General features: G+C 31.4%; 2 protein-coding genes and 1 long non-coding RNA gene across 3 annotated transcripts; all 3 read left to right on the top strand.

Moving 5' to 3' along the window:
* Positions 1 to 80: 80 nt before the first annotated feature.
* On the top strand, positions 81 to 4,558 carry LOC111709569 (NADPH oxidase 5). Its single transcript, XM_023483297.1, has 9 exons — positions 81 to 137; positions 487 to 588; positions 847 to 892; positions 1,482 to 1,569; positions 1,817 to 1,873; positions 2,321 to 2,401; positions 2,869 to 3,066; positions 3,349 to 3,482; positions 4,309 to 4,558. Exons 2-9 carry the CDS (start codon positions 492 to 494, stop codon positions 4,535 to 4,537), a joined length of 930 nt encoding a protein of 309 aa, XP_023339065.1. The 5' UTR covers positions 81 to 137; positions 487 to 491; the 3' UTR covers positions 4,538 to 4,558.
* Positions 4,559 to 4,732: 174 nt separating this feature from the next.
* LOC111709567 (NADPH oxidase 5) lies at positions 4,733 to 12,346 on the top strand. The gene is made up of 12 exons (XM_023483295.1): positions 4,733 to 4,738; positions 4,956 to 4,968; positions 5,208 to 5,321; positions 5,762 to 5,803; positions 6,310 to 6,420; positions 6,681 to 6,753; positions 7,374 to 7,450; positions 8,461 to 8,556; positions 10,346 to 10,444; positions 10,806 to 10,871; positions 12,035 to 12,083; positions 12,244 to 12,346. Exons 1-12 carry the CDS (start codon positions 4,733 to 4,735, stop codon positions 12,344 to 12,346), a joined length of 849 nt encoding a protein of 282 aa, XP_023339063.1.
* A 615-nt stretch (positions 12,347 to 12,961) lies between these two features.
* On the top strand, positions 12,962 to 14,499 carry LOC111709568 (uncharacterized). Its single transcript, XR_002766890.1, has 3 exons — positions 12,962 to 13,041; positions 13,859 to 13,924; positions 14,376 to 14,499. It is a non-coding gene; the product is annotated as an uncharacterized LOC111709568 (long non-coding RNA).
* Positions 14,500 to 14,535: the final 36 nt, after the last annotated feature.

The raw sequence follows: 14,535 nt of genomic DNA, 5'->3' as shown, positions 1-14,535 counted from the left end.
GATGGAGAAAAAGCTTGTTAAACTGTTACAAGGTAAAAAACCGATTCACAACGGTACCATTTATAAACCTTTAGTTATGTACAAGGAAATAATTCAGAATATTATTTTGATTTCATCTCCTACGTCTATCAAAACAGGTAAACATTTTAGGTGCAATGACCGATTCACAACGGTACCCTTGAAACCCTAATCTGATATTGTTGTTTTCCTCCCTCAGATAGTTTATAGAAATTTTTCCCGAGTTGGAAATGCACTCTATTGTAGAGAAACCACAATTGAAAATGATCAGTTTTCAAAACTGTATAAATTAATATCTAATTTTTAATTGATGAGACAAAGCTTATGAGGGTATTGTGAATCGGGCATTGCTATTTTTACATGAAGGGTTACTTAAACATTTCGCTTACAGTCCATATAAACTAAAAATCATGTATTTTTCATAAGAAAAAAGAGGATTAAACATGTAACTTATTTTTTATATTTTAGATCGAATGCAGGTTTTTGAATTATGGAATATGAATGAAAAGAATTTTAAAACAACAACAGTTCAAACATTATTGGAAAGCTCTGAGTCTGACGTAAATTCAGGTCAAAGTGTACGTTCATTAGAACAGCAATGTCGGATCAAGTATGAATACGATATCCATGTTTTTGTTTTTAAAACTGTTTATCTAAACTTGTGGGTTATCTTCAAACGTAACTTTCTTCTTCAGAAATGTTTAAGGGTGCCGTTGTGAATGCACCTTTTTTTTAAAAAGAAGGTCTTTTAAAATTACGAAAGCAGTTCCTTTAAGTCAAGTTAAATTTTGTTTGTTTTTAGGAATAATTTTTAAAAATATTTTCTAGAAAACTGTCAAGTAGCAGCGACACTGTTTTATCTACAGACTGACAGGTATTTTGTTTATATCTTTTTGTTTTGTTTTAGGGATTTATTCTTTAAAAATATCCCCCCTCTTTGGCCCCCTCCCAAAAAATTTCAGGTTTTATTTGTGTTAAGAGTTTATGCGCTATATTTTGGGGGAAACTGAACACAAAAGAATGAAAAAAGGTTGCAGTTTGATGTAATTTTTTTTTAAAGATACACCCAAGCTTCGTTTAAATTGCTATTCTATGTCTGCCATATTAAATTTGCCATGTCATTTTAGATTATATCAATTAAAGATATGTTAAGCGGCCAAGCGCTGCGGCGAGAGCTACTGCCTGTTTATATGTTTCCCCCCCTTAACTAAGCTTTCGGTGCGTACTGCTGTATTATCATGAATAAATAGTATTCTACATAACGGGCAGCCATGGTACATTTGAATTTCCGAGCCGGGTCAACCTTTCCAGTCCTAGTTTGTACTGAACCTAGCTCTATGGACAGGACTTGCCCGTGCAACAAGGTTGACGCGGTCAGACTTTATTCTTCATATAGGTTGAATTTACTTTTACAAGAGGGGCAGAGGTGCGTGACATGTGTACTTCTCATTCACTTGTTTTAGGACAAAAGTTCGATTTATTTTTGACGAATATGATCGGAATCTGAACGGAATTTTGACCAAGGAAGAAATGCAAGCTACACTTCAACAGGTGTAACATTTTTTTGGATTTCTGAATAAATTTGTTTTACTTAAACTTGTGCGTTGAAGACTAAAGGAGTTAGGCGATCACACATAATATAATATAGATTTGGTGTTATAATTAGCCATTTCGGCGTTTTTATAAATCATATAAATATAAAAAAAAATTCACAAAAGATTAATTCTCAAAATGATTTTAAGACTATTCTGTTTATGTTACATAATTTGATCATCATTAATTGTTAAGTTTTATTTAGATAGTTACTAAGATCAGTTTTCAAATTGAATATGGGAAAATACAGGAAATGGCAAAGGTTAGTGCGGTGGTAGGCGATTATATCAATTATTTAAGTTTTGATTGTTGACATGCTTTTTATCGAATTACAAGTTTACAAGTAAATAAAGAGAAGATTTTTAAAATTACAATTTCTCTTTGTTTTTGTGTAACCATGTTGTTTAAAACCTTTAAAAAAAAATAAAAATTGAAATCCCTAGTCGACTTCGTTACATAGATATAATCGCCTACAACCGTATTTTGAAGTAATGATTAAAAGTTTAAAAAAAATATATTTGTTCGTTTTTTTCTTCAAAAAATGAGCTGTTGAAATAATTTGAATTTGTAGCTGTACAACTAGCACTTCAAAGAACAGTAATTGAAAACAATTAATCTGGAAAACTTTCTTTTTGATAAACTAAAGGTTTAAAGAGTAAACTTGTACCCTTGAAGGTCACTTGAAATTACTGTAACAGTCCCTTTAAAGGTTATGGTGGAAGACATGATTCCTGATGATTCATCTGAAAACCAATCTCTTACGTTCAAGATATTTTACGATTATGTACAGGTAGAATTATATTATCATTATGTACAAGTAGAGTTATGTTATGATTATGTACAGGTAGAATTATGTTATGATTATGTACAGGTAGAATTATATTATCATAATGTACAAGTAGAGTTATGTTATGATTATGTACAGGTATAGTTATATTACAATTATGTACAGGTAGAACATATTTTATGATTATGTACAGGTAGATATATTTTATGATTATGTACAGGTAGATATATTTTATGATTATGTACAGGTAGATATATTTTATAATTATGTACAGGAAGAATAGTTTTATAATTGCAGGTATAATAGTTTCCTTTTTTATCTTATTCTATGTTAGAATTAAATACTTTTATTAAATTCTAAAGCATGTTTCTGTGAAGGATTTAAAGAAAATATTTTTTTTTAAAGATTTCACAAATTCGATATCAATTTCAATTGATAGAAACGTATCTAATGTTTTTAATTATTTCCAGAAGAGAGTGCTCTTGAAGAAATATATTCTAAAAGTCCTAGAGCCTCAGTTTGATGACGTCAAGAAGACGAAACAGGGTGAACCTGTAAAACAATCCTATTTTTCTGTTGATTATTTTCAAAACAATAGTCAACATGTTGCTACAGTGGTTTTATTTCTTATATTTCTGCTTATTATGATGATTGCAAGAGCTCTTCAGGTTATTATTTATAATAATATTTAATAAAAGAGTGCCTCCCCCCCTTCACTCACTAGATTCGTTGAAAAGTTTTGATGTGCATTGAATTTTTGAGGCATATAGAAGCAGCAAAAAAATGTTGATTGCTCAATACTCATCTAAAAGTTGTTTAGTAACTTACTATTTGTTTTCTGAACGGGTAAAATTTATGAAAAAATCTGAGGTCACATTTTAAATGTTCATTTTTGGTTATTAAAAATGTACAAATTGTTATTCTTTTCATTTATTATTTATTTTATTCAGTTTACCTCAAGTTTGGATCAAAATGGAGATTTAAACTGGTGGGTGATGGTAAGCAGGTCAACTGGGCAGGGATGTTCCATCCTTGCATCAACCATGACAGTTTTAGTGTGTAAGCCTCTTATTACATTTATGAGGTAATTTTATTTCAAATTTTACACAAAATTATAAGTAATCAATCTTTTATTTCTATGTCTTTACACTTTGCACTGTGTGTCTGTTTGTATTCAATAAACGTCAAAACGGCTCAACCAATTGGGCCGACATTTATTTTGGACCTCGTGTGACCCCAGGGAAGGTTTATGAATGATCGATTTTTAAAAAATTTGCTTCTAAATAAGCGCCCTAAAAGCCTGTACATATAGACTTTGCTTGTGATCAGTCTGTCTGTTTGTATCCAATAAACATCAAAACGGCTGAACCGATTGGGCCCAAATTTTGTTCTGGGCCTCACATGATCCCAGGGAAGGTTTATGGATGCTCAGAGCTTCAAAAAACTGTCTCAAAAGTTTTTTTATATTTGTAAAATTTTGAAGATCCACGAAAAAATATTTTCAGATCTGCACACTTTTTGCTTGGTTTTGTTCTATTGTGTACAATAGAAGATGCTCACAGATGGAGCCATAATTAAAACTTGAAATAGAAGATGGGCGCGAAGTGCCCTAAATGCCTAGTTATTTAAAAATATCTTCCATTTGTAGAGTGGCATTTCTATTCACAACATATACATGATTTTTTCTTTTAAAGAATGATTATTGTCTTTAAAAGTGAATAACGCATTCCTAATGCAGAAGCAATAAAAAAAATGTCAGAATTAAACATTGTCCATGAAATCTTCAACATATTAGATAAAGGGTTAAGGGGAACTACTTTCTAAGTTGAGGGCCAGTAGAAATTAAAACGAAAATGGTCAAAATGGAAGAAAATACCATTTAAAATAATTCACGTTGCACACCATTTTAGAAATCAAGGATTGCATCGTATACTGCCCTTGGATCTACACATATTCTACCACAAATGGTGTGGTATGCTACTAGCAGTGCTTTCGCTAATCCACACTCTGTCACATGTTGCCAATTTTTATATAAATATTCTCCCAGATCCAAATATATTCGCTGCTAACAATGATATGTCAGTAGAGGTTAGTTTTCTAAGAAGAATTGAGTCTTTGCCACAAACTCTGATTTTCTAATCACTATATCTTTGGAACCAAATGTTGCAGACCTTAGATATTTCAAACTATGAATTCTGTTAGATCAAATAATCTGAGTTTGAAATATCAAAGGTTTAAAACATCGAGTTCAGAAAATATTGAGGTTTAAATATTTTATTTTGTTCCAAAAGTCTCAATTGCTTTGGTTTAAAATTGATTGAGGGGATAAATCAAATGGAGGTTATTGATTTGAACCATACAGTTATTAATTTTTCGTTTTGAAATGGTTGTTTTTCTGTTTTCATTTTCAAATCAAAAGTCTTTTAAGATTTTTTCAAAAAAAATTTTAATCGTATTTGTTTTGATAATACAGAACAATTATTTTGTTTTGAGACAAAACTAACTTTCAAAAGAAATTTGATCTTTTTGACTACAAATAAATTCCTATCGACTCTAGATTGTACAGTACAGCACAGTACAGTACAGTACAGTAAGAGTTTACAAAATAATTTTTTTTATATCGAATTCTAAAATAGCTTGGTGTCTGCAAAGAACTCAATTAAGTGATAATTATTAATATATATTATATCATTTTCACAATTTGGCCGTTTATTAGACATTAACATAGAACCTGTAACAAAAAGGCAAATAAAAAAATAGATTTACAATTTAGAAGCATTAATGATCATGATTTTATAAATTGTTTCAGTTATATTTTTTATAATTCTCCTGTGTGGTGCTATACCCTGGATCCGTGAGAATGGCTATTTTGAAGTATTCTACTTCACACATCTCAGCTATATTTTCTTTTGGATACTTTTAAGTAAGAACTCTAGCTATAAACATGTTTTTTTAATTTTGCCTTGTCAGTATAAAATAACCAAAATGAATAACAAGGAGTTTTCAGATAAAGTTAAAAAAAAATCTTGTGAATTTTTTTCTTTTCTGATAACTTCATATGATGAACGATCTTTGCTTATCAAAAAAAAAAGTTTGAAACATAAAATTGTAATGATTTTTTTTTATCAAAATTATTAAAAGATTAAACGGTAGTAAGCAGAAAAGGTCATAATCTTTCTTTCTAACATTATATAATGTTTCATAGTCTGAGAAATGTATTCAATCATTCAATTATTTTTTACATGAACGGAAACAAAAACTACATTATACAAACAGAAACAAATGTTCACCGAAAACTTATATTAAGAAATTTTGAAAGTATTTTTAATTTTAATTTGTCAATTAACGATTTTATATTAAAAGTTGTTCACGAAGAAAACTTCTGGATTTGGTTTCTGCTCCCAGGTAGAGATGGACATTGTTTTTTTAACGAACGAAATTTTTCGTGAGATAGGGTGTCGTTCAGAAAAAACGAACAATATGCAATATTTCAGAAAAAAAGAAAAATTATAGTTTTTTAAAAACGAACGAAACAAAAAACAAAAACTAATAATTTAAAATCGTTTAAAAAACTTTTTAAAAACTACCGTTTTTTTTACTAAACGAAGGATTTTTGGATCAACATTTAAAAAAAAACCTTAATTTTATACTGATTGAACGATTTTTAAAACAATTTTTTGTGACTGAACAAACAATTATATTGAAGGAACGATTTTACTGAACAAACGCTTTAACTCAACAATTGTTCAGTGACAAAACGAACGAAAACGATAGAAAATAAACTATAATTTGAGAACGAACAAAATGCATTCATTTTTTGAACTATTGATAAAAAACGAACGATATGGGTCATTCACTAACGACAAAGGAACGAAATGAAAAAAGTCGATAATGCCAATCTCTACTTCCAGGAACTATATTCATAATATCTAAGCTCTACGGTATTGCCAAGATCCTGCTTGGCTCCAACAAGAGCTATGCTGTTCAACTACACTCATTGTCGTCAAAAGTAACAAAACTAGGTATATTTTTAAATTTTTATATTTTTAAACAAAATCTTATTTTTAAGGGAGTGCTTGCGAATACTGATCTTTACTGATTGCCGGTCTGTCCCTTTAAGCTCTAGCTGCAGTCCATCAGAAACACAAGTTCCAACCTAGGCTCGGATCTTTTCAATCATTTAAGTTACACAGTTTTAGTGTTTTTGAGCTGACATGAACAAATGTACATACAGATATAAACAATTTTAAGATACATAAAAACAATTATTCTTTTTCTTTAGTTGTAAGAAGAACTGATGGTATTACATTTAGTCCAGGAGATTATGTTTTGATTAATATACCAGCAATCAGTAGGTTAGTTTATTAAAAAAGATTGAATTAGCCCCACATATAAATAATCTGTCAAGTAAAATAAATGTCTAAAATTGTTATAAAACAGTAAATTTAAAAGAGACCTCCCCCCCCAGTCCTGTGTTTGTGTGACTCCAAAACTAAAAAAGGCTTGAACAAAAGCGTTTAAAATTCTTTATTTTTCCAACTGCATTATTTAATTACAATTTTACTCAAATAATTATTTTTATTTACAAGGTTGGGCAGAGAACGATAAAACGGCCGGTCGGTGTTTGAGAGCAAAACCTTTTTTTAGAGAAAAATAGCTTTAACTGGGAAACGATTATTAGAAACGATTATACATCTGTAAATCGAATGATATTTATAACCGCAAAGACGAGAAAGAAAAAAAACAATGTTGTTTTAAAAAAAAGGAGACCGAATTCAGTTCAACTATCTCAAATTGATAATTAAAATCTTTTATTAGGAGGTTGGAAAACATTGTGTTGACACTTTTTTTAAATATTAAAATTTTTTTAAAATTTATTATTATATATTTATATCGTACACATAGCGGTACAATAGTTTATTAAGACTAGAAAACATTTATAAATATATATATGTCAATCAATCAATGTTTTCAGGTTTGAGTGGCATCCGTTTACAATATCCAGTGCACCTGAACAACAACATAGTTTCTCCCTTCATATCAGAGCAGTAGGTTAGATTTTAAATTATTCAAAATTTGAAAAATTTCTATAAACTATATTGATTGAAAATGATGAATTACTTACTGAGAACTATGCTAAATTCCAGAAATGAAGTATTTTTTGTTGTAGAGACTGTCAATGTTAAAATTGTTAAATGCACGATTCACAACGCTACCAGTAAGCTCTTCTAACAATAAGAAAGTTATTATTTTTTATAAGTTTTATAATTTCTCAATAATTGTTATCAGAAAATGTATTAAGTAGTACCGTTGTGAATTGGAGAAACGATTTATAAAGAATTCCTTAAAAATTACGCCAACGCGGTCCATTTAACTTATTTCTCTAACCCTTTTATCATTGGTCCGTTTTGGCCAATGAGAGCATAGATTAATTTACAATAACAGAAAGAGCACTAGATGTCGTCTTCTCAAGATTTAAGTGTTTTTCGTTCACAATGTTCCTAAGGCAGAAGTCAAAAGGAGTTACGCGCATGCTCTACGCATGTTCTAAGCCGCATACGCGTAACTCTTTTGGGCTTCTGTCTCAGGGGTATTGTGTAACGAAAAACCTAAATCTTGAAAAGGCGACATCTAGTGTTCTATCTGTTATTATTGTTTAATCTATGAATGAGAGGTTTAAATCGACCAATCAGATGAGAATTTGCATTAAACATATTATATACAAAGCTTAACTCTATCTTAAAGGGACGGAAAGCGTAATTTGAATTGACCCCACATACCAACCCAAGGGTGGAGATCCCCGATACCGAACACTTCCCTTAAAAGCTTTGTCTGATCTAGTATGTATCAGATATCAATGTTATTTTGAATGGTGGTTTCTCTACTAAAATAACTTGGGCATTTTTACTTTTTAAGTTAAGAAAAACGAGAATATCTTACATATTATTGATAGATAAGGGTGTTCAGGGTACCGCTGTTAATCTGGCATTAACATCTATGCATGGAAGGTCATTTGAAATTACGCTTACAGTCCCTTTAATCAAAAGTGTTGTATTTATCAGGAGGTTGGACGAACGGTCTGCTTAAGCTGGCAAACAAAGAAAATAAACTACCTCCAAGAAGACTGAATCAGGACAAACTCAATACTTTTATATCAGGTAGAACATTAATGGGACTGTTCTCGATAAAAAGCCAGGCCAATACGTCGAAAATATTGAAATATATTGACAATCACGGTGCACAGAACTAAGCCCAGGTCTGGACAGGGACCGGTACGAAATTAGTAGAACTTTCATAATCACTAACATTCTTATATGGCAGTAATTGTCGCGTCATGAAGATAATTCAAATAGGCTAGGCGGACACTAGGCTAGCTATTGGTGTTAGCCAGTCAACAGACACATTAGCTTGAAATAAAAGTAACTTGCCAATCTATTTATGAGAAATAGTAGATCCACCGTGCTCCTCAATAAGGCGTAATTTCGAGTGAAAAGATCAATTTAAAGAGTTATGCATGCCTGGATATAGAGTTATGCATGTCCGGATATAGAGTTATGCATGTCCGAATATAGAGTTATGCATGTCCGGATATATAGTTTTATGCATGTCCGGATATAGAGTTATGCATTTCCGGATATATAGTTATGCATGTCCGGATATGGAGATATGCATGTCCGGATATATAGTTATGCATGTCCGGATAAAGAGTTATGCATGTCCGGATGTAGAGTTATAAATGTCCGGATGTAGAGTTATACATGTCCGGATATAGAATAATGCATGTCCGGATATAGAGTTATGCATGTCCGGATATAGAGTTATGCATGTCCGGATATAGAGTTATACAAGTCCGGATATAGAGTTATGCATGTCCAGATATATTGTTATGCATGTCCGGATATAGAGGTATCACCCCGAACTAACCAGAGTGAGCAGTATTTGGTTTCTTCTAATTGAAATCAAACGTGCTTTGATCTATAATTCAACAATCTTTTAACTTACGGATTTGTTTGTTCCATACTTTTTCATTCAAAATGCATATGCCGAAAAAAAGTTCTAAGAAAAAATTGCAAACAAATTATATTAAATTGATCAAATTTTGATCGAAAAGCATAGCTTACTGGAGTATTGACAGAACCGTTAAATCCACGTGTTATGCATGTCCGGATATAGATTTATGCATGTCCGGATATAGATTTATGCATGTCCGGATATAGAGTTATGCATATCCGGATATAGAGTTATGCATGTCCGGATATAGAGTTATGCATGTCCGGATAAAAAGTTATGCATGTCCGGATATAGATTTATGCATGTCCGGATATATAGTTATGTATGTCCGGATATAGAGTTATGCATGTCCGGATATAGAGTTATGCATGTCCGGATATATAGTTATGTATGTCCGGATATAGAGTTATGCATGTCCGGATATAGAGTTATGTATGTCCGGATCTAGAGTTATGCATGTCCGGATATAGAGTTATGCATGTCCTGATATAGAGTTATACGTGTCCGGATATAGAGTTATGCATGTCCGGATATAGAGTTATGCATGTCCGGTTATAGAGTTATGCATGTCCAGATATAGAGTTATATATGTCCGGATTTAGAGTTATGCATGTCCGGATACAGTTATGCATGTCCGGATATAAACGACACTCCTTTAACATTAGTGGTAATAACATTGATGAGATATCCTTGTTTTCTGAAAAAAAGTGATATATTTTTAATTACGGGTTAGTGAAGGTCATTTGCGGACACATGGTACAAAGGCAGTGGAGGAATTAGTCAGAATAAACCACAGATATTAAAACATCGATATCTCGTAAATTGTTATTAGAAACAAAATTGTAAGGGTACCGTTGAGTATTGGACATGCCACTCTGTAAACATAAAAACATTTTTGAAAGTTTGAAAATCATTTATTATTTGGTTTGGTTTCAGATTCAGCTTTGTCCCGACGAAACAGTGAGATACCTGAATTAAGACACAGACCCGAAACAATGGCCGGTCTGAAAGAGAATCCTATAACAGTTTACATAGGAAAGTTATAAAACAACTAAAAATAAATTCCAATAAACTCAAACATTTTTTGTTCAGAAGTCAGAACTTTACTATGAATATTGTTAATCTTGAACACTTGATCTCGAAATCTAATGTGAGCACTTTTAAATTTGGGAATAAATACTTTCTCTCACAATTGAAGTTATCCCTGTAGGATATGACCACCACACGATATCCAAGAGGAATGAATCCGTAGGTCTGCAGAAGACAGAGATCAGTGCTTGCCTGAGATTCACAAGACAAAACTTCTAACTTCAGAAATTCAAAAAAGTTTAAAAATTTGATAATTCTTTCAATTTAATTTTGTTTGTGGAAAAATTTCATAATTTGCATGTTTAAGATGGTCCTCATGGTGCCCCATCAAGCTCTATTTTCTCCTCCCATCATGCTATTTTGGTGGCAACAGGTATTCTTGAAAACAATGATGATCACAGAAATTGAATTTTGCCACAAACTCTGGTTTCCTAATTCCTATAACTTTGGAACTCAACTGTAAATTCTTTCATATCAAATAATCTAAGGTTTCTCGTACACCATAAAGAAACAAAGATAAAAGGATTAGAAAATTAAAGTTTATGGAAAAACTGAATTTCTTTTTTTCTATTAAAGGGACCGTTCACTTATTTGGGTAATTTCAGGGTAAACTAAACAGCCTATTCGCACTTGATTAGTAATAGTCTTACTTTTCAAAGACAACTGTGGCCGGAGAAAAAGTCGATTTTTCGTTCAGAATTCGAGCGCAAAGGGACGGTCCCTTTCTATAGACACTAATTGATGTTTTTTTCAGCATGTTGTGAATCAAAATAAATTTCGAATATAAAATTAAACTGTAGTATCTAATCGTTAAGTGTAAATGTCATTATTTTTAATTTTGTTTTGTTTTTAACTTTCTATTTCTAAAATAACACTATTTTATCGCATTCAAAATTGTGTATTGCCTGTGTAAAAAGCTGAATTGGACGCGGCATGACAAATGGAAAGTTGTGCACATACGGGAAAAAAATCTACAAAATCTACGAACCAAAATACGAGTAATGATTAATTGATTGTTGTAGAGACGTCGTCTTTGTAAACACATATTACATGTTTTAATACGAAAAACGTAAATTTCTTGCTAACTCAAATATCAAAAGTACATAATAACGAACACATAATGACATTAAAATATAATAAATTCAAATTTTATTGGGCTGCTGTTACTGAAAAAAAAACATCAAATAGTGTCTACAGAGAGGGACCGTCCCTTTCCGCTCAAATTCTGAACGAAAAATCTGCTTTTTCTCCGGCCACAGTTGTCTTTGAAAAGTAAGACTATTACCAATCAAGAGCGAATAGGCTGTTTAGTTTACCCTGAAATTACCCAAGTAAGTGAACGGTCCCTTTAAGAATACACTACTTGCCACTCTATTATTCTAATCTCTATATTTTTGCAAGTTGGTAGTGTAGACCTTTGATATTTAAAATATTAAATTCTAATCAGAGGTTGTATAATATTCCAGGTTGCAAAAGTATAGAAATTAGAAAATTAGATTTTGAGGCGAGTTTGTAGTTCTTTTTTCTAATTAATAGGAATTGGTGTAACTCCCTTTGCAAGCATTCTCCAATCAGTGGTGGCAAGGTTGATTTTTTTACACAAAAATATTTTCATTAAAAAACATTTTGATATTTATTATTTAAGATTTTCTATGAAACAATTGGAAATTTGACAAAAAAAAGGCATGGTTTAATGTTTTATTTTGAAAAATCCTTTAGTATTTGTGTAAATATAAATATCCTAGACTGCAATGGCATAATGCACATCCCTATGGACTAAAATCCTGCTTTGGAGATTTTGATGAAGAGAACAGAGGCCTGGGAGAACTTAGGCACATGATTAGATAGTTTAAAAATACCCCTTCATAGAAATGTTACTATATTTAGTTTACTAGTTTACTAGTTTACTAGTATACTAGTTTACTAGTATACTAGTTTACTAGTTTACTAGTTTTCTAGTTTACTAGTTTACTAGTATACTAGTTTAATAGTTTACTAGTTTACTAGTTTACTAGTTTACTAGTTTACTAGTTTACTAGTTTACTAGTTTACTAGTTTACTAGTTTACTAGTTTACTAGTTTACTAGTTTACTAGTTTACTAGTTTACTAGTTTACTAGTTTACTAGTTTACTAGTTTACTAGTTTACTAGTTTACTAGTTTACTAGTTTACTAGTTTACTAGTTTACTAGTTTACTAGTTTACTAGTTTACTAGTTTACTATTTACTAGTTTACTAGTTTACTAGTTTACTAGTTCCTTCAGTGCAACCTATTTTACTTATCATTTTTTACTTATTCAATATAGATCTTTTAGAGTTTGTAAATGTTAACAGTGGGGCCCATACAATTGTGGAAACGACTTTGTTTTAGTCAAATGCAAATAAATTGGTAAAATGTCGTCTTCCACAGGTTTATGGGTCACACTGTATGTATTAAGAATGAAACCATTTGTTCTAAATGTGTTTAGAAAAATCGACTTTATCTGGGTGAATAGAGATTATTCCAGTTTAGACTGGTTTTTGACTCTTCTCATACAATTAGAGGTAGAAGTATAAAATTATGTATAATTTTAAACAGAGCTGAAAACTTAAATTGGATACCCTTAATCTTTGGTAAACCTCTCTTTTGGATATCCATGCTGGGTTCTAAACAATGAGAGTTTTTCTTATTATTTGTCCGTAGAATATCCTGGCCTCTGATTGGCTGTTCTCTTTATGACACTCTAACTATTTAAATTTTACACGCTTTCTGAAAGACTAAGCTAATCTTCAGATTAGCTAAAAAAATATATTAAGTATTGAACTCGATATCCATAAAGTTTTCAGCTTAGAATATACGGAAATTCTAAAATCGGCAACTAATTGGCCATTCGATGAGTTAACTATAGTTATTCAAGGTAACTGATTACTCACTTCAAAATACCAGATTGTAAAATAGTAAAAGTATTAAATCTAAGATCCATCAGGTTGAAAAAAAATATAAGGATAACTAGGCTTTTATGGCGCTTCGCGCCCATCTTCTATTTAAATTGTGAACATGTTCTTTATGTTTACATTTTAAACAAAGAAGAAAAATTTTTTGCGGATTTAAAAAAAAATTCGCGGATTTTTTTAAAATTTAAATTTCTTTGCAAAATTAAAAACCTTTAAAACACATTTTTTTAAAAATTTTTATCATTCATAAACTTTCCCTGTGGTCACGTGATGTCCCACAAACAATTTGGGCCCGATCGGTTAAGCCGTTTTGACGTTTATTGGATACAAACAAACAGACACCCAAACAGACAAGCCAAATTTATATATAAATAAAGATAGAGTATCTAGTAGTTCTTCGGTGAAAATAAAAGAAGAATTTTTGTAGAAAAATGATCTGTCTGGATTCCTTACTGTTCATCTTTATGTGACGTCTGCTCCGATCTGCGATCAGGTTGAACAATAAGAAATGCACATTTCGGTAATAAAGTCATTCTTAACCCTATCCCGATTGGACCCTTTTTGTCTATATAGATGGGGTGGGGTATTTCTCCCCTCCTATGATTTGCCCTTAGAGTTGAGATAGGGTAGTGTGATACATTTCCCTATGAACATAAGCTTTAAAATCAAACTTGTGAAAATAAGGCACTTCCAATAATTATGATTTTGGGACAGTTTACATCAATACAATGACCGATCAAGCCCAATCTTTTGTAGGTATACTCTTTACAGAAATTGATTTTTTGCAACAAACTCTAATTTTCTGATCCCCATACACTTGCAGCCCAGTATTCTAAATATCAAAGGTTTACACCATCATGTTGCAAAGATTGCAAAGATATAGGACATTTAAGTTTGTGGTAAAGATTAAATTCCTTTGTTCTAAATCTCCCAATCATGTTTAGATTGATACACTAACCCTACGCCTGGCCCTGGATAGCTTCTATCTAAGCCATGAGCAGGATGCACTGACTGGGTTAAAATCCTACTGTATTCCTGGTCGGCCTCATTGGCATACTCTACTAGAATCATTAGGTATGGCAAGCATTAAGGGGATGGGGGGGG

The sequence above is a fragment of the Eurytemora carolleeae genome, unplaced genomic scaffold (genome assembly GCF_000591075.1).
Source record: "Eurytemora carolleeae unplaced genomic scaffold, Eaff_2.0 scaffold981, whole genome shotgun sequence".
Classification (NCBI taxonomy): Eukaryota; Metazoa; Arthropoda; class Copepoda; order Calanoida; family Temoridae; genus Eurytemora; species Eurytemora carolleeae.
This window is presented reverse-complemented; position numbering and strand designations above follow the sequence as displayed.

Bases quoted from the DNA above. Each gene is read 5' to 3' on its own strand.
- LOC111709569 (XM_023483297.1), top strand. From the start codon at position 492: ATGCAGGTTTTTGAATTATGGAATATGAATGAAAAGAATTTTAAAACA. The intron at 3,067-3,348 runs GTTATTATTTAT...TATTTTATTCAG, and splicing joins TGATTGCAAGAGCTCTTCAG to TTTACCTCAAGTTTGGATCA. The intron at 3,483-4,308 runs GTAATTTTATTT...ACACCATTTTAG, and splicing joins CCTCTTATTACATTTATGAG to AAATCAAGGATTGCATCGTA.
- LOC111709567 (XM_023483295.1), top strand. The intron at 8,557-10,345 runs GTAGAACATTAA...GTTTGGTTTCAG, and splicing joins ACTCAATACTTTTATATCAG to ATTCAGCTTTGTCCCGACGA. The intron at 10,445-10,805 runs GAAAGTTATAAA...TGCATGTTTAAG, and splicing joins TCCTATAACAGTTTACATAG to ATGGTCCTCATGGTGCCCCA.